The sequence below is a fragment of the Eubalaena glacialis genome, chromosome 8 (genome assembly GCF_028564815.1).
Source record: "Eubalaena glacialis isolate mEubGla1 chromosome 8, mEubGla1.1.hap2.+ XY, whole genome shotgun sequence".
Taxonomy (NCBI): Eukaryota; Metazoa; Chordata; class Mammalia; order Artiodactyla; family Balaenidae; genus Eubalaena; species Eubalaena glacialis.
In genome coordinates this window covers 115,219,249-115,239,226 of record NC_083723.1, presented here as the reverse complement: position 1 = coordinate 115,239,226, position 19,978 = coordinate 115,219,249, and the positions used below count along the sequence as shown (strand labels likewise).

Sequence of the window (19,978 nt, the reverse complement as noted above, 5' to 3'; positions counted from 1 at the left end):
TTATGACAATGAGATTATAGGTGCCTGACATCATGGGAACCTAGTAAAGGAGCATTCATCTATCCAGAACTCAGCTTCCCTGCAACTTTGCGTAAACAGAGCACAGCTGAGAACTAGGGCAAATGTTCAAAAGATGTCCTAACAAATGAAATGCTGGTTACAGGGCCCTGAAGATGACTTGGTATACTCACAGACGAATCCACTGGGCCCTCACTTTTGTTTTATTCTTACCTTAGACATTTCTAACAAGCTTCTAAAGTTTCCAATCCCATAGCATTTTAGAAACAGCCAGCATATTAGAATGAGAGGAGAGGGGAGCAGCTGTGAGCAGGCTCAGTAGCGATAAGAAACGATTGCAAGGAAGAAGAGAAAGTCTGCTCTCACTCATCTCGGAAGGCCGCCAGTCATCACTGTGCTGCGGCTCCGTAGAACTGATATCAAAGTGATAATCCCAAGTAATCCACCCTTCATTCAACAAACTGAGTCTGAATCCAGGCACTGAGCAAAGCGCTGTGGATCACGCACGATTAATAAGGCCCCACGTTTGCCAATAAAAGGCTACATTATGGGACTTCCCTGGTGGTCCAGTGGGTAAGACTCCACGCTCGCAATGCAGGGGGCCTGGGATCGATCCCTGGTCAGGGAACTAGATCCCACATGCATGCTGCAACTAAAGATCCCAGGTGCCACAACTAAGACCCAGCACAGCCTAAATAAATAAATTTTTTTTTTTTAAAAAAAAAGGCTACATTATGATCATTCTGCTTTAAGAGAGACTATTTCTCTGAATGTTGTTATTTTTCTATGTTTTGCGTTCTGGGCAAGAAGCAACTGTATGTGAGTTTCGCTTTTACATGAACAGAGCCGTTTGGAGCGGACGGCTGCACATGAATACTGAAGGACTTACCCTGTTTTCCCTTGATCACACCTAGGTTTTCACGCTTGGCGGAGAGACTGTGTGTTTGAATACAAAGCATCTTCAATAAGAGAAGGCGTACCCATGAGAAGAGAGGCTTTTGTTGTTTGGGGGTGTTTGGGGAGGGAGGGGGAGCGGGAGCTGGAGTGTGAACAGCTCTCTCTGGTCCCCGTGGAGGCTGCCCACCTCCCCTAAATCGGCCCTTTCTCCCCTCTCTCCCCGCTGCAGCACCCTGTCCAAGTGCTGCCACGCGATGGTGGCGGCCATCTACCCCTTCACCTGGCAGCACACCTACATCCCCGTGCTGCCCCCTGCCATGGTCGACATCGTGTGCTCGCCAACCCCCTTCCTCATTGGGCTGCTCGCCAGCTCGCTGCCGCTGCTCAGAGAGCTGCCGCTGGAGGAGGTGAGCTCGGGGAGGCCCCCTGTGCCCGGCCTGTGGGCCGCGGCAGAGGGCAGGTGCTGGCTGTGGCTCTGCCAGCAGGCAGGGTCGGGGAGCAGGGGCACCCCACAGCTTTGTCTGGGAGTTCGCCGCCCCAAGCCGGCTTCAGGAGACCCCCAGTGACTGCAGACTCCGTTTCCCCTCTAAATGAACCTACTGCCATGCATACCCATTGAGAAGGGCAGCAATCAACAGTTTACCCAGATTTTAATACGCCTAATCCATAAAGAGCCATCCACCCTATCCTTCCCTTCTCCACCCCACAACACCGAGGGAAGAAAGCACACAAAGAGCTAACAATAACTGGAAATTCTCTTTGGGCTAATAACGAAGTCTTGACAAAGACCGTGCTCCTACAAGGAGGTCCTTTTTCATATCAGTTAAAAAGACAGCAACCAAAAGGTTTTTAATGATGGAGTTCCGGATTTTCAAGTTGGCATCCAAGTGAGGAAAGCCCTTGGCGTTTCTGTGGTTATTTAGTCGCAGCCCCTTCCTCTAAACAGTCTCTGTCCCCACGTACTGAGGACTTCCAGCAGTCAGAGCAGAACCGTGGGGGCTGAATGACGCTGCGCAGTCCTGAACCCCCAGGGAACCCCTGGCCCTGAAATCCTCCCCGTGTCCCCAGATGCAGCTCCTCTAATTGCCCAGGTAGTCCTAAAGTCCCGTTAAATATCAACCATCAGACTCAGGTCTTCGAGTGTGGGTTTGTGAACTGCAAAGAGTTTGCCTGGGTGCCCTCGATCCCGCACATGGCTCAGTTCCACCCCAGGAGAAGGTGTGAGAAGGAAGGAGAGCGCTCCCTTAACTCCTGGGCCAGGTGTCAGAGCCCATGATTCCCGCTGCTGGTGGAATCATGGGGGCCATCCAGGCCCCCTGCTCATCCTCCATCATAGCCAGTGGCCCACGCTGAGGCCTGGGGCTCGGCCACTCGCATGATCCTATGAGTGAGCGCCTCCTTAAGTTTCGCGCCCTAGGCCCTTCACTTGCTTCACCCTAGTTGTGGCTCTGGGTCTCAGCCTCACTCTGAGGAGGGAGGAGGGAGGTGCTTTAGCCTGAAAGCCTTGACTCGTGGAAGCCCAGCACCTGTAGCTTGACTTACTCTCCCGTTGGGTCCAGTCCTCTGGGTCTCTCCCCTCCTACCCCATTAAAACAAATGACAGGGCTAAGTGTGTCACTGGGAGGTGGGAGGAGGGAGGAGGGAGGCTTGGGGGGTGGGTGGGTGGCAGAACCGAGTGGAATGGGAACGATGGGGGGCTCTAGCCTCTGGCGCCTCCTCCGGGACCCACACGCTAGAAAACGGTCTGCGCGGCTTTGCCTTAGCCAGTCCGGGAACAGGGCAGGGAGTCCAGCCTGTGGCCCACACATGTCCCAGCCTGCAGTTACAGTGTTGAAAGTGTGCGTTTCTGGAAAGCCCTTTGCCCCACCTCCCCTCTTCATCATTTGTGGCTACGGTGGCAATGTCAGGAAACCACAAATGGCGCCCCCTCCACCCCCAGCCCTGCTGCCACTCTGGGTGCCAAGAAGGAAGAAGGCTAAGAGTCCATCTGTGTATCCTGGAAGCCCTGGTAACAATAATAGTCCCTTTTCCTTATCTCATAGGTCCTTGTGGTCGACCTTGTCAACAATCGGTTCCTCAGACAGGTGAGTAACAAGTGCAGCTTCAACCCACTGCTTACTCTGTTTTCAGCTCTTTGTTGTTTGGAGCTCAGCTTTCCAGCTACGGAAAGGCTCCCTTGTGTGCCTGAAATTGCACAGCAGGTCAGGGGGCTTGGGCAGTCCCTGGCCAGGGCTCGACTGAGGATAGGACAGAAGGCGGGGCCAAAGAGGAGGGCTTTGGACAAAGGATTGATTCCCACGTGTTCTGTCACAAAACGGTTTACTGACAATTAGAATCTTTGTATAGGTTGTAACTATAGACACTTGTCTTTTTTCAACATGCCTTTCAATAATATTTGATAACAAATTTCATGATATAACATGAAGTGGAAAAATCAGGATGCAAAATTGTATACATTATTTTGCTGACCTTGTTTTTTTAAAAAAGAATAGAAACAAGAAAGAAAAAAAATATATATATATATAACTCTAAAAAAGATTAAAAGGAAAACTCACCAAAACTAATTCTGGTTGTCTTGGGGTGGGAGACTGAAAAGGAGACAGATTATGAGTGATTTTTAATTGTTTTGATACTTTCATATATTTTCTATAATGATTATAAACTACTTTCATTATCAGAGAAAGTAATACACAGTTAGTTTCTTGTTATCACTTGCCAGAAAGGCCTGACTCCTATCAGATCTTGCAAAGAATCATTACATAAAGGCTTTCTGGGCATCCTGAAGGACTGCTTTTACACTTGGAATGGGCACTGAAGAGTTATACATGTTAATGCCTTTTTTTTTATCATTAGTTCCATCTACTTTCACTTCCCACAGGCCCTCTGGGTAGGCCCATCCCCAAGGCCTTCCTGCTTTGAGACCCAGATCATAAAGCCAGCTTTGAATAATACTGGTCATCTGCCCTGACCCGAGTCCCTGGATTTGAACTAGCCACCCCATGGGGTGGGGGGTAGGGGACAGTGGGAAACATTGATTGAGGAGCCACTAGGTGCCAAGCACTTTCACAAATTAATTGTGTTGCATTTAATCTCCCCCCGCCCAGCTTTATTGAGATATTATTGACACATATCATATGTAAGTTTAAAATGTACAGCATGATGATTTGATGTACATACACACTGAGAAATTATAACCACAGTACGGTTAGTTAACCCCCCATTGCCTCACATAATTACCTTTTTTGTGTGGTGATAACATTTAAGATCTATTCTCTTAACAACTTTCAAGTATATGTTAACTATGGTCACCAAACGGTATATTAGATTCCCCAGAATTTATTCATTTTATAGCGGGAAGTTTGTACCCTTTGACCAACATTATTTCCCCATTTCCCTCACCCCTCAGCCCCTGGTAACCACCATTCTACTCTCTATTTTTATGAGTTCAGTTTATATATATATATAACTTTTTCTTTTTTTTTGGCTGTGCCACGGGGCTTGCAGGATCTTAGTTCCCTGACCAGGGATTGAACCCAGGGCCCTGGCAGTGAGAGCGCTGAGTCCTAACCACTGGACCACCAGTGAATTCCCTGAGTTCAGTTTTTTTAGATTCCACATATAAGTGAGAACATACAGTATTTACCTTTTGCTGTCTTATCTACTTCACTTAGCATTAGTCTATCCATGTTATCACAAAAGTCAGTATTTCTTTTTTATGGCTGAATAATATTCCATTGTGTGTATGTGTATGTATGTGTATATATGCACATACACATGTATACACACGTACATACACATCTATAAAAACGTCTATTCATGTCCTTTGCCCATCTTTTTTTCTGTTGAGTTGTATGAGTGCCTTATATATTTTGGATAGTAACCCGTTATCAGATATATGCTTTACAAATATATTCTCCCATTCTGTAAGTTGCCTTTTCATTTTGCTGATTGTTTGTTTTATTGTGCAGAAGCTTTTTAGTGTGATGTACTCTCACTTGTTTACTTTTGCTTTTGTTACTTGTGCTTTTGGTATCAGATCCCCAAAAATTGTTGCTAAGATCAATATCAAGGAGCTTTTCACCTATATTTTCTTCTAGTAGTTTTACAGTTTCTGTTCTTACATTTAAGTCTTTAATCCAATTTTTTTTTTAATCCACATAATTTTTGTGAGTCATATAAGATAGGGGTCCAATTTCATTCATATGAGATAGGGGTCCAATTTCATTCCTTCGTATGTGGATGTCCAGTTTTCCCAACACCATTTATTTAAGAAACCATCCTTTCAGACTTCCCTGGTGGCACAGTGGTTAAGAATCCGCCTGCCAGTGCAGGGGACACGGGTTTGATCCCTGGTCTGGGAAGATCCCACATGCCGCAGAGCAACTAAGCCCATGTACCACAACTACTGAGCCTGTGCTCTAGAGCCCACGAGCCACAACTACTGAGCCCGCATGTCACAATTACTGAAGCCCATGCACCTAGAGCCCATGCTCCGCAACAAGAGAAGCCACCGCAATGAGAAGCCCGCACACCTCAAGGAAGAGTAGCCCCCGCTCGCCGCAACTAGAGAAAGCCCGCACACAGCAATGAAGACCCAGTGCAGCCAAAGATAAATAAATACATAAATTTATTTAAAAAAAAAAGAAACCATCCTTTCTCCATTAAATATTCAGCTCCCTTGTCAAATATTAGCTGACCATATATGTACGGGTTTATTTCTGGGCTCTCAATTTTGTTCTGTTTGTCTATATGTCTGTTTTTTTGCCAGTACCATACTATCTTGATTACGGTAGCTTCATGATAAAGTTTGAAATCAGGAATTATGATGCCTCCAGCTTTGTTCTTCTTTCCCAAGATTGTTTTGGCTATTCAAGGTCTTTTGTGGTTCCATACAAATTTTACGATTGTTTTTTCTATTTCTGTGAAAAATGTCATTGGAATTTTCATAAGGATTGCATTGAATCTATAGATGGCTTTGAGTAGTATGGACATTTTAACAATGTTTATTCGTTCAATCCATGAGTACAGAATATCTTTCCATTAATTTATATCTTCTTCAGTTTCTTTCATCACCATCTTATGTGGTGCATTTAATCTTCACGGTGAGGTAGATACTGATTGGTAGCCCATTTTACAGATGGGGAAACTGAGGTTCACATAGCTTGTAAAAAGTGGAATTAAGATTCAAACCTCAGACCTCTAATTCTAAGTTGTGTTCTTTCCACTAAACCAGGCACTGTGCCAGGCCTGCCCTGCAGTGTCCAATGTGTCCTGCTGGCCAGGATGCAGCCACCATCCCCAGAAGCACTGGGGCGATGGCCCACCTGTTTTTTCTGCTTTACAGATGGATGACGAGGATTCCATTCTGCCCCGGAAGCTTCAGGTAGCCCTGGAACACATTCTGGAACAGAGGAATGACCTGGCTAGTGACCAGGATGACAGGTCCCCAGACTGCAAGCGTGGTAAATGCTCATGCACCTCCCAGACCGTACCCCCTCTTCCATCATTGGAGTCAGGGAGCAAATGGACTCTGAGCATCTGTCCCACTTGGCACTGGGTTAAGCAGGAAAATAGGCAAGAGAGGTATGCAAGGAGAGAGGCTGGGTGCTCATCCCCTTTATCAGGACCTCATTCTAACAATGAGTTGTGGGGAAGACTTTTCCCACCCCATTTTGGCCCTAAAATATCTGTTGAATGGTGGGAAAGAAGTGACGTGCTCACCGTGGGTAATCTTTTTCGTGGATCATTGCAGTTTGCCATCCAGGGAGCTAGCGTCCTTGTCTTAGTGACTGGCTTGTCCCAAAGGCTCTGCCTCAGCCCTCCACCCTCACCGGTCCTGGTCCTTCCCCATTTTGCTCAGGCCCTGAGTCCAGCCCCTTGAACGAGGTGGTATCCGAAGCCTTTGTCCGCTTCTTCGTGGAGATCGTGGGCCACTACTCGTTGTTCCTGACGGCGGGCGAGCGAGAGGAGAGGACCCTGCAGCGAGAGGCCTTCCGCAAAGCCGTCTCCTCCAAGAGCCTCCGCCGGTTCCTGGAGGTCTTCATGGAGACCCAGACGTTTCGGGGCTTCATCCAGGAGCGGGAGCTGCGCCGGCAGGATGCCAAAGGTCAGGAGGCATGTTCCCTGTTGGGGGCTGAGGCAGCCGGAGGTGCCCAGACCCCGGGTGTGTGTTGAGCAGGGAGGAAGGTCGGGGGCCAGGGCACAGATGGGAACAGCGTGCGGCCTCCTCTGGAGGACGTTCATTCTCGCCACCTCTGAGCTGGGGAAACTGCCCCTGCGTCCTGCCGTCTCCTCAGGCGTCGCTTCCCCTCTGCTGCCCATTCCCAGAACCACACTGCAGGTTCTGGCGGCAAGTTCCGTCCTGTTCTATTCTCCCCAGCTGGATGAAACTCTCAAGGACACCCTTCCCTTCCCCTCTCTGTGGCGCCTCTTCTCCTTTTCCTCAGGCCTCCTCTGGTTCCCTCTGCCCTTCTTCCTCCCCCTCTCCGCCGGGACCTGGGGATGGGATAGAGGAGGAGAGGATGGCCCCACGCCCTTGGATGTACGTGGTGTCACTGAGCCCAGTGGGCTGGCCATGGGGGAGGCAGGACGGCAGAGACTCCCCCAACCTGCGGAGTTTGTGGGTCATCGCTCCACGAGACCACCCACCCCCGCCCCACCCCTCGCTCCTTGAGGTTCCCCTGTCTCTCCTAGTCTCCCTGTCCCTGTTGCTGGATTCCGTCACGCTTGTAGTGATGGAGGAGCAGGGAGTGTGCACCAGGAGAATGAAACCATTCCCATCTCCTTCTCACATCGTTTTAAGTCCTTTTGGGAATCTAAAAACTAGAAATGTCAGTAAAGGCTATCCCAGATGGGAGCTAGACCCGAGAAGGGAAAGATGCCCAACACTGAGGAGATGCCTCACAGTGACCAGGGGTGGGGGCCAGGGAAGCAGCTGGCCCAGGCCTTGGTGTCCTCTGGGGCTGCGATAGCAGAGACTGATCTGAGGAACCAAAGCTCTACATTCCCAGAGCTCTTTGCAAGGCAGAAAGGGAGTCTGTCACGCTTCAGGTGTTCTGATGAGTGCTATCCGAAGAGACAAAAGAAAATGGATTAGCGAGTATGAGTCCCACAACTCCTGATGAAAGGATTCCTTTTAATAGAAGACCTGCTGGGTACACAGATCACTATTTGATAGAGAGAGCGAGACATAAGGCTTAAAAGTAGCACAGAAGGAGCCCCCTGTCTGTGGAAGATCAGTAGGAGATGAAGACAGGGTGCCTGAGGCTCCAGTCCCGGGTAAGAACCGAAGGACCCTCAGAGGTGACCTGCCCACCCTCCTGAGTCTGCAGATGGCAGCCGGGTTCCCAGGAGGCCAAACCACTTGGCCAGGGGCCCTCTTGTGGGAGAATGCGAGGAAAAGGGAGCTCTCAGGAGCTCCTGAGAGCCAGGGCTGTCTGGTTCATCTTTGAAACCGCGGGCCTGGCACAGTGTAGATGCTTGGAAGGCGTTTGTCCAGTAAAAATAGGGTTTCACATACGAGCTAGCTCTACAGCTTTCCAAAGACAGTTATTGCACAGCTTGGACAATTATAAGGGCAGTAAAAGCCCTTATAAATCTCATGATTCAGAGCATGTTTATGAGAGCAACTTCATCTCAGAAGCAAGGTTTCTCTTTTCTATGGCAGTAAGGAAATGGATATGTTTAGAAGCACGAAGAGAAGGAACTAAAATGGCTGGTATTTCTCTTGTCAACAGGTCTTTTTGAGGTCCGAGCCCAAGAGTACCTGGAAACACTCCCCAGTGGAGAACACAGTGGTGTCAACAAGTTCCTGAAGGGACTAGGTGAGGCCTAGGGGTCTCGGTTCCCATCAGCAGCCTCCGGGCCATGGGGTCTTGGCCAGTTCCCTCCCCCAGAGCCGGGGCCTAATAATGCAGAGCTCTGAGGCCTGCACCAAGTGGGCCAAGTCAGCATTTTACCCACCTGCTCTAATCTGTCCGCAGATCGTAAGCAAAGGACACAAATGGCCCCCTCCCTGCTTTCCTGGGCCCCTGGCTGTCTTGCTGTTCTTTCACTATTATCTCCCACACTCTTAAATCTTCTGGGGTATTGGGCTTAAAAGCATGATGAATGGAAGCAGAGAAAGGTGTCTGGCAGTAAAGACCTGGACCAGCCTCCAAATGATGCCCCTAAAAAGTGGAAATGTAAGAATTTTAATAAGGACTGCAGTTTAATCAGGAAAAAGGCCCTTACTAGGAAAGGGAGGAGGAGAAGAAAGCGAAAAAGATGAAGGAGGAAGCAGGCCCCAGTAAGGAAGAACTGCGGTGAGGAGGACCCCACGGAGGATTTGCAGGGGGCGTGCTGGTGCCTCAGCCAGGATGGCCAGCTGCCTGGGAAGGGACGACCTACCTCCCGCGCTGCTGGGAGTTTTCTCCTCACTTGGCTCTCAGGGGTGTGTTACAGTCAGTGCTTCCTGTATCACCATTTCAGAAGCAACATCTACAGCTCTGACATTCTTCCTTTCAAAACTGCCCAAGTCTGAGGAAGATCCCTTTTCACGGGGAGGTGCACGAGGAGTGCGAGGGGCAAACAGGCAGGGCGAACTCCCCCAGCTTCTCCTGAGCTCTGGGGTGAAGCTCTGGGGGGTGGGGTGGGGGTGGGAGGCCACAGCTGTCCGCACTGCCTCTGGGGTGAAAAGGGCAGGATTTAACTCAGCCCCTTTGTCTGCCTGGTGAAATGTTCTCGCTTTCTTTTTTTAGGCAATAAAATGAAGTTTCTCCACAAGAAATAGCCCTCAATCCAGCCTCCAGGGAGAACTTTTCCTAGGGCAACCACGTGTTTTAAAAACAGTCCTGGTGGTCTTTCTGAAATGTTGGGTCCTTGGTTGTCCCAGGGGCTGGGATAAAGGCCGGGGTGGTTTCCGGCCACCACTGGACTCTCCCCAGGACCTGGGACCCCCGAGCCACCGGAAGGTGCCGCTTCTTTAGAACAGCACTGGAAATGGGACCTGAGACCAGGCACATTCAAACGGAATGTTTTGGTTGTTGGTTTTGGGTTTTTAAAATTTTTTTTATCTTAGATATTAAAAAAAAAAAAAGTGTTTGGGTTTTCCTTTTATTATGCCAAGGCTAAGACAGCTGTCCTGCCCTGTGTCATCTCTCCCTGGTTCATCCTGCCTGGCAGTTGTGCTCTGGAGCCAAGAGGAGGCGATGGGAAGGAGCGGCCCCCAGGTGCTCCTCTGGGCAGAACCGGGGACCAGTGCGGGGGTGAAGGGGGGAGCATTGTGGCGACACCTACAGACACTACAGACACCACACCACAGGTGTCAGGACGGGAGTCCTCTTGGGGAAAGGGCTGGCAGGTAGTGGAGTGGAGTCAAATCTGTGCTGAAAAGGAAGAAAGCGAACAGTAAAAGGGTTTGGTTTCCTGGGATGAGCCGCGCTTTCAGCTGGCTGGTGATGCCACCTGGTGGCCGAGGCCACTTGCTGTCATGCCACTGACTCCTCTGGTCCCAAATGGACCTGACTTTTCTGGACGGCCTCTTTCCTCTTAGAAGCCATAGAGCCATCCCCTGCCCGAGCAGCCCATGACTTTTAGAGGTACACACAAAAAGAGGAAATCTCCTCGTAAGATCTGTTAATAAAATATTCTTAGGGTCCTAAAGTTTATGATGCTGCCTAGAGCCCATCTTAAAACATGTGAGCCACTGCTTTGAGCCCATTCCTGTTTATACTATATGAAATTTTCCCATCTCAGTGTAGGGACCCAGAGCAGCGTACATGAACTAGTACATGTGCAGGATGAATGCAGGGACTTTTGTTGTTGATGTTATCAAGGAGCATCAAAACTTTGGGGACAGCTTCCTCAGACTTGTGCGGCCAGAGGGGAAGAAGCAGGGGGTGTAAGAGAAGGCTGCATTCCGGGGGGCACTGTCCTGCAAGGCCTGCGGCGGGGCGGCAGAAAGAGAACAGTCGGCAGCACAGGCACGTTCTCAAAGCAGGCCTCCGGGCCACCCCCCGGTCAACCCACTGCCTGCACATCCCACTGGTGGATTCCCTCTGGGTGGCACCAGGAACCCTGCAAAAACACACGAAAGGTATGTGCTCTGACCTTGGCAATGGCCCAGGGGCCTGTGCTGCCTGGCAGAGGTTTTGTTTGTTTGTTTGTTTTTAATTTTTTGGCTGCGTTGGGTCTTCGTTGCTGCGCGCGGGCTTTCTCTAGCTGCGGTGAGCGGGGGCTACTCTTCGTTGCGGTGCGCAGACTTCTCATTGCGGTGGCTTCTCTTGTTGCGGAGCACAGGCTCTAGGCGTGTGGGCTTCAGTAGTTGTGGCACACGGGCTCAGTAGTTGTGGCTCACGGGCTCTAGAGCGCAGGCTCAGTAGCTATGGTGCACGGGCTTAGTTGCTCCATGGCATGTGTGATCTTCCCGGACTGGGGATCGAACCCGTGTCCCCTTCATTGGCAGGCGGTTTCTTAACCACTGCACCACCAAGGAAGTCCCCTGGCAGAGGTTCTTGACCTTTAGGGAGTTGGGAGCAAGGGGGTCTTCTGAGGGAAAATAAGAACAAGAGGAAAATAAGGAGAGGTTGACCTCTCATTCTACATTAGGGGTTCTTAACTGAAGTCATGGACCCCCCAAATTGTATCCGAGATTTGGTGTGTCCATTCGTTTTTGGGGAGAGAGGATCCATAGTTTACATCAGATTCTCAAAGGGGTCCAAGGCCCCCCAAAAGGGTAAGAATGAGACTATGCGTAACAATTAACCTGGGTAGATATGTGTGGTTGGGGGTTGGGGGAAGACTGAAAGAGAGTCTCTGAGTGTTTGGACTCAGGAATTTGTAACTAACAAGCTCCTCAGATTAGTTAACTCTATTAATACCAATATTCTGCCCAGAGATGATCACTTTCAATATTTTATAATCTACCTTCTTTTCTAACTTATTTCATATTATATTGTTTACACCTCCAAGTGAATAAATATACATCTTTTCAACACCTCTAATGGTCACATAATATTCTATTTTATAGATATACTAAAAGTTATTTTACCAATCCTCTCATGCATGCAATGTATTTCCAATTTTTAATATCACAAGGAGCATCGAGAAAAGCATCTTTGTAAAAGTATCTTAGTACAGGGACTTCCCTGGCAGTCCAATGGTTAGGACTCTGTGCTTCCACCACAGGGGGCATGGGTTCAATCCCTGGTCGTGGCACTAAGATCCTACAAGCCACGCGGCGCAGCCAAAAAAAAAAGTATCTTAGTCCATTTGCCCTATTTTCATTTTCATTTTTGCTTGAAGTAAAATATACATACAGAAAAGTGCACAGATTGTGAAATATACACAGCCTGACAAACTTTCACAAATGATCACATCTGTGTAACCAGCACCCATATCAAGAAGCAGAACATCACCGGACACGGTTCAACTTCCCAACATCCCTCCCATCCTACTCTAAGTTGAAACTAAATCAACTAACAAATTGTCTACATTTTGCAAAGTGGTAAATTGGGCTGGGGAGGATCAGAGACAAAAGAAAAAAGTAGGTTTGTGATCCCTGCTCACAGTCTAGGGTAGATCTGGATGGATAACGCTATTTGGGTTCAGAAACAGAGCATGGCCATAAAGCATGGGTGTGTTAGACCAGATCATGACCACTCAACCTTTGTGTCTTGCCTCACACCAACCATCTGTCCAAGAACCAAGTCCTCTAATTGCAGTAAAACTCATACATTTTCCATAAAGAGTATGTGTTTAGAAGCATTCCATTATTGTGTTTCAATTCATGGTCAATTACCTGGCCATGAAAAGCAGTTGGAGCAGGCTTGTTGGGTGGATTTTATTGCTATGGAATATCGGAGACACTGGTGGGCAAGGGAAGGGCTGAGTGGGAGCAGGTGCAGCTGGCATGTCTTGGGAAGAGGCCGGAGATAGCAAATCTGAGCGAGAAGGCAGCTGTCACCACTGCTGAGACGAGGGAGAATGAATTTTTAGAAATTATCACACAAACCTCTTCTCACTCAGACCAAGAATAACGATAAGATCTGCCATTTATTGAGCACTTCTTTTTGCCCATTACTATGCTGAGTTCATCACGTGTTATTTGATCACTAGAATGTAAGCCCCATGAGGGCAGGGACTATGTACATCACGTTCACTGCTGAATTCCCAGAGCCTAAAACCAGCACCTGGCACAGAGTTGTCTCTCAGTAAATGTTTGCTGACCAAAGAAACAATTCCCACAACAGTACTAAAAGTGGTACTCGGATGCTAACGCACATATATGGAATCTAAAAAAACGGTACTGATGAACCTAGTGCAGGGCAGGAATAAAGACACAGACGTAGAGGATGGACTTGACATGGGGAGGGGAAGGGTAAGCTGGGACGAAGTGAGAGAGTGGCATGGACATATATACGCTACCAAATGTAAAATAGATAGTGGGAAGCAACCGCATAGCACAGGGAGATCAGCTCGGTGCTTTGTGACCACCTAGAGGGGTGGGATAGGGAGGGTGGGAGGGAGATGCAAGAGGGAGGGGATATGGGGATATATGTATATGTATAGCGGACTCATTTTGTTGTACAGCAGAAACTAACACATTGTAAAGCAATTATACTCCAATAAAGATATAAAAAATAAATAAAAATAAAATATATGGATAAAAAATTTAAAAATATAAAAAATAAAACTGGTACTATACTGTCTCTATCGCAGGCAGCAAGCTCAGTAGAGATGGATGCATACCCCACAAAGCCAAAGGAGTACTTCATCAAGGGGAGGCAGCCTGCTACTGACCGTAACAGCCATTCCTGGCATCTCAGATAGCTTGTTTTCAGCACAAGCACCAAGCTCCTAGGAGACCACATTAATAATCAGAAGGTTGCTTGGTGAGTAGGAAGTCAGAGCAAAGGGTGTTGGAGAGTCTGGAGGGACGTCTCCCCAGGAGGGGAGGGGAGACCAACAGACTCTCCCCTCTCACAGAGGGTCTGTTTCCCTGGGCAGTGCTCCATCTGCCCTGCCCTGCTGACTCCTTGATCCTTGGCACGTCCCCTGCCCCCGCCCCCTGCCCTCCATTTCTTTTTTTTTTTTTTTCTCTTTATTTTATTGGGGGGAAATTCACATAACATAAAAGTCCATTCATCCATCGATGGACACTGGGGTTGTTTCCACCTTTTGGCTATTGTGAATAGTGCTGCAACAAATATGTGTATGCATGTATTTAAGTACCTGTTTTCAATTTCTTTGGGTATATACCTAGGAGTGGATCGCTGAGTCATATGGTAATTACTACATTTACATTTTTGAGGAGCCATCAAACTGTTTTCCACAGAGGCTGCACCATTTTATACTCCTGCTCACAATGTATGAGGGGTGCCCCCTTGCCTATGCTCCCTTCCTTTCTTAAGAGAGATTCCAGCTTTCTTAGGTATATCCATCACCTTCCAGCCGTACCTCTCAAAGAAGCCCCATGTTTCTCAGGGGTGATTGGCATCACCTGCATCACATCTGCCTGGGATACTAGTTTAAAATAAGATGCCTGGGATCCACCTTGACTTATCTGGGGCTAAGGCCCTAGAAGCCTTGATTGGTTGGGAGTTCCCCAGATATCTTCAAATATGTACAGGTCTCTCTCTTAGGTGACTCACTTCTTCAGGTGACCCATCTCCTCCCTTTTATGCAAATTCTCCCTTGAGTTTCACTGACAGAGAGTAATCTTAGCGCCAAGTTTTGGAAGTAAGACTTTTGCACGCATGGCCTGAGTTCAGCATTACATAAGAGCTTCTAAAGTGCTTTAGAGAATAAAAACATTGATGAAAGCTTGCAAGAGCCCACAGACTTGGTGAATTCAGGTTTGTTTGTTTTTTAAAAAAAGGTCCCATTACTCTAGTTATGTTGCCTAGGCTTAAAAGCCAACCCAAGGCAGTACAGGTTAGGCTCCCAAAAATCCTGAGGAGAGATCGCTGTGGGAGTGAACTCAGAGGAGGGCAAGGTGGGCCAGAGCTGGAGGCTCGGCTCAGACTTCAGGGGGGGCTTGGTGTGAGCTGAGTTCAGAGCCTGACTTGGGTGTTTGGGAGGGGCTGAAACAGGTAGAGGAGGAAGAGGAGATTCCTGGCTGAGCAAAGGTTAGTAAGAAAAGCAGAAGGCAGGTGAGAGGGGCCACTTAACTGCTGGCACCTGTGAAGGCCAATTAACTTCACTCCCTGGCTTGTCCAGTGACCACACCTCGCCCCTACCCAGCTCCTGCATGGGGTTCAGCTGCCAGCCTGCAACTTCCTTCGGGCTACAATAAACAGAGGCCTGGAGCCAGTTTCCCTGACAATGGGCCAAGGAGCCGTCTCACCTTTGATCAGCGCTGGGCTCCCTACCTGCCCCTCTTACTCTCCTCTGCCTACAACCATCACCCCTCCCCATCCCAACCCTAATCCTAAGAGCCCACGGTGAAGTCCTGCTACTGAACCTCACCACAGGCTGTCCTCCTTACACAGAGCTCATCCCTTATCCCCCCAGGCGGAATGCGGGCTGAGTTGTTTTTCTGGCAGATTCATGTGGACCCACCCTTAACTCTCGCCAGGCCTCTGGACAGGTGTGAAAGGGCTTATCCAACGGGACTGTGGGTGGCAGCCAGACCTGACAAGCTGGGAGGCGGCAGGCCAAGAGGCCAGCAGAGCGGCAGGGCCTGGCTGGCCGGCAACTAACCTAGCAGACCGGAGCCGCGCTGCCTTCCGCTCGGGTCCCAGGGCCGAGGCCGCTTTTCTCCCTTCCCCGCCCTGGTTTATCCCTGGCCTGGTTGATCTGGGAAGCTCTGGGCAGAAACTGAGGTGGCACAGCAGCCCTGCCAAGGCCAAGCCAGGGTCAGCCGTGCTAGGGTGATTCACAGGGTGAGGGGGTCAGTGCCTTCCCAGCGGCATGGGGTCCACTGGCTCCACGTCCTTGGTTCCCACCAGCCAGACGACCCCTCGAGGCTAGTCAAGCCCTGCTCTGTGCGGAGATGGGGCTGTGGAAGCAGAGAGATGCCGAAAGCTGCCCCCTATCTCGAGATGGGGGCATTTGCCCTCTAGGAGATATGTAGGGCCAGGGCCCTGCTACACTGAGGGGGACAGTCACACTGTCCTGCACTTTCCAGCCACGTCAAAATATTGCTCTTTAAAAAACAAAAAACAGGTGATGGTTGCACAACAATGTGAATGTACTTAGTGCCACTGAACTGTAAACTTAAAAATGGTTAAATTGGCAAATTTTATGTCATGTGCCTAATGCCACAAAAAACAAACAAACAAAAAACCATAGGAGTAATGTTGCAATGCATTTATATTCTGTGCAATTATATCAGCCTTGGACATATATCATTCACACATGTATTTCTACAGGATAAATGCCAACTTCTTCCTCTATGCCATTGTTTTCTTCCATTCCACAGGTATTTATCCTAAGAGCACTTCCTACTAAGTCTACTTGGTAAAGTTATATATATTCCTCTTAATACTTTGGGCTCTTACTGTTGCAGGACTGGTCCAGGAAACTGTGAAGGAGCTCTTTAATGCCTTCCTCAGAGGTTTGGGGATGACAAATGGAGCCTTAGGACAAAGCAATGTGCGTTGTGGTTGGCCTGACAGAATTTTGCTAAAACTTGGTCTTCCCTCTCTCCTCTCCTTTCTCTAAGTCAGCCCCTCCTCCTTCCTTTCTCAGCCCCAGAGCTCAATCTTCCCTCCGGCCCCTGAGATAAGCTCCCGCAGAGAAAGGCTGTGGTGATAACCGTTTAGGGAGTCACCCCTGCAAGGCATTTCCGGTTCAACTGCTGACTCTTGAGCTGTAGCCCCAAAAGTGTGGATTGCAGCGCTAAGACCGGCGCTTAGGGGAGGTATCATTTGGGTGGGGCCTGTCCTGAATGTTACCCCTGGACTTGCCGTCCCACCCCTGTCTCCACTGTGCCTGCCCAGCCAAGCAGCTTCCCTAGCACCCAAGCCCGCCCACGTCTGAGGCAACACGACTTGCCTGGGCGCCCCCTACAGACACTGATGACCTTCAGGGGAGCACTGGAACCTTCTCGCTTTCAGCCAGGTGTGGGAAAGGATCTGAGCCCTCCTGAAACCCTGCTCCTCCACTGCGACATCGCCCAAGCTGCTGCCCACAGCAGCTGAGAAGAGGTGAGATCTTTCTGAAGTGATTAGAACATTCTGGAATTAGTGGTGATGGTTACACGACAACTTTCTGACTATACTAAAAACCACCGGATTGCACACTTTAAAAGGGTGAACTTTTGTAGTATGTGAATTACATTTCAATTAAAATAAAAGACAAGAGACTTCCCTGGTGGTCCAGTGGCTAAGACTCCGTGCTCCCAATGCAGGGGGCCCAGGTTCAATCCCTGGTCAGGGGACTAGATCCTACATGCCACCACTAAGAGTTCACATGCCACAACTAAGGATCCTGCATGCCGCAACTAAGACCTGGCACAGCCAAATAAGTAAATAAATATTAAAAAAAAATAAAAGACGAGGGGGGAGGGGACTTCCCTGGTGGCGCAGTGGTTAAGAATCCGCCTGCCAGTGCAGGGGACACGGGTTCATGCCCTGGTCCGGGGAGATCCCACATGCCGCGGAGCAACTAAGCCCATGCACCACAACTACTGAGCCTGCGCTCTAGAGCCCGCAAGCCTAGAGCCCGTGCTCCTCAACAAGAGAAGCCACCGCAGTGAGAAGCCCACGCACCGCAACGAAGACCCAATGCAGCCAAAAATAAATAAATAAATAAATAAATAAATGTTCCTTTAAAAAACCAAAAAAGACAAGGGGGACTTCCCTGGCCGTCCAGTGGTTAGGACTCCACGTTTCCAATGCAGGGGCTGTGGGTTTGATCCCTGGTCGGGGAACTAACATCCCACATGCCGCATGGCCAAAAAGAAAAATAAAAGACAAGACCAGCCATTGGGGGACAAGGGGAGCAAGCTTGGTGTATGGGACAAGCTGAGCCTGTAGCTGCCCCAGGTCATGGGACCCAACAGGCTGCAGAGAGAAGAAGCAGCACCCACACCCCAGCATCAGGAGAGAGAAAACCCCCATCTTGGTTTATGGCTCTGGGCGTGCGGGGGCCACTGTCACAGCAACCCCTGTGACCAATAATCTAACTACCACAGAGGCGCGCTCACAGTTTCCTCATAATTGTTAAAGACTCCGCTCATTAAAGAAGTGTATTTTGGGGATTCCCTAGCGGTCCAGTGGGGGTGACCCGGTTCAATCCCCTCGTCAGGGAACTAAGATCCTGCAAGCTGCCAACCTGCCAATCTGGGCTACGCGGCCAAAAAACAAAAAAAGAGAAGCGTATTTTCACCGCAACAGCTGATATCATCGTCTCAACTGACCCTTCACTCCGTGCTTTACTGCGTGTTCTGTACACACAACTCCCAGCAGTATCTCCCTGGCTGTTCCTCCTCCCAGAGACTCATCAACTGGCTATAGGCAGACTTCAAATATTTCACTGATCTTGGCCTTGCGTCCAGCCCTGAAATAAAACGTGAAACAGCTCGAACATTCTGTCCCGGCCCACACCCGCCACTTCCACAGGCCCCTCGCCATCCCCACACAGGGATTTTTTTTTTTTAATAATTAATTTATTTTTATTATTTATTTATTTATTTTTGGCTGCGTTGGGTCTTCGTTGCTGCGCATGGGCTTTCTCTAGTTGCGGCAAGCGGGGGCTACTCTTCGTTGCGGTGCGTGGGCTTCTCATTGTGGTGGCTTCTCTTTTTTTTTTTTTTTTAATTCTTATTTTTTTGGCTGTGTCGGGTCTTTGTTGCTGCGCACGAGCTTTCTCTAGTTGCGGTGAGCGGGAGCTACTCTTTGTTGCGGTGCGCGGGATTCTCATTGCAGTGGCTTCTCTTGTTGGGGAGCACGGGCTCTAGGTGCGCGGGCTTCAGTGGTTGTGGCACGTGGGCTTCAGTAGTTGTGGCTTGCAGGCTCTAGAGCACAGGCTCAGTAGGTGTGGCTCATAGGCTTATTTGCTCCACAGCATGTGGGATCTTCCTGGACTAGGGCTCAAACCCGTGTCCCCTGCATTGGCAGGTGGATTCTTAACCACTGTGCCTGTGGTGGCTTCTCTTGTTGTGGAGCACAGGCTCTAGGTGCACGGGCTTCAGTAGTTGTGGCACACGGGCTCAGTAGTTGTGGCTCGCAGGCTCAGTAGTTGTGGCACACAGGCTTAGTTGCTCCGCGGCATGTGGGATCTTCCCGGACCAGGGCTCGAACCCTTGTCCCCTGCATTGGCAGGCGGATTCTTAACCACTGGACCACCAAGGAAGTCCCCCAACACAGGGATTTTATTGCCAGTCTCACAGCAGTGGACAGTGGACAGTGCCCTCTACAAAGGAGACCAGGGATTCTTCTGAAAGAGCAATGAGAAAGCTGTAGTGTTTTTGGCAGTTTTTCCCAGTTCAAACACATGCTAACCCATCTGTGGCTGAGGAAGGGCATTTTTTAAAAAATTTATTTTATTGAAATATAGTTGATTTACAGTGTTGTGTTAATTTCTACTGTACAGCAAAGTGATTCAGTTATACATATATATATACATTCTTTTTCATATTCTTTTCCATTATGATTTATCACAGGATATTGAATACAGTTCCCTGTGCTATACAGTAGGAACTTGTGTTTATCCTTTCTATATATAATAGTTTGCACCTGCTAATCTCAAACTCCCAATCCATTCCTCCCCTCCCACCCTCCCCCTTGGCAACCACAAGTCTGTTCTCTATGTCTATGAGTCTGTTTCTGTTTTTTTAGATAGGTTCATTTGTGTCATATTTTAGATTCCACATATAAGTGATATTGTATGGTATTTGTCTTTCTTTTTCTGACTTACTTCACTTACTTAGTATGATAATCTCTAAATTCATCCATGTTGCTGCAAATGGCATTATTTCATTCTTTTTTATGGCTGAGTAATAGTCCATTATATATATACCACATTTTCTTTATCCATTCATCTGTCAATGGACATGTAGTAGTTGTGGCACGTGGGCTCAGTAGTTGTGGCTGAGCCCACGTGCCACATGTCTTGGCTATTGTAAATAGTGCTGCTA

General features: G+C 48.8%; 1 protein-coding gene across 3 annotated transcripts in view; it reads left to right on the top strand.

Annotated features, from left to right (window-relative positions):
* The window catches only part of DENND2A (DENN domain containing 2A), a 104,418-nt gene extending 92,458 nt beyond the window's left edge, over positions 1–11,960 (top strand). Inside the window, exons 14-19 of one of the 3 annotated variants that reach the window (XM_061198818.1) lie at positions 1,145–1,322; positions 2,958–2,999; positions 6,260–6,377; positions 6,776–7,021; positions 8,652–8,738; positions 9,654–11,960. In XM_061198818.1, coding sequence (XP_061054801.1) covers positions 1,145–1,322; positions 2,958–2,999; positions 6,260–6,377; positions 6,776–7,021; positions 8,652–8,738; positions 9,654–9,685 — 703 coding nt within the window. In that variant the 3' untranslated portion in view covers positions 9,686–11,960. Of the gene's footprint in view, positions 1–932; positions 1,005–1,144; positions 1,323–2,957; positions 3,000–6,259; positions 6,378–6,775; positions 7,022–8,651; positions 8,739–9,653 lie in introns of those variants that run through there. The other 2 variants (XM_061198817.1, XM_061198820.1) reach the window with 2 other exon arrangements.
* The last annotated feature ends 8,018 nt before the right edge of the window (positions 11,961–19,978 follow it).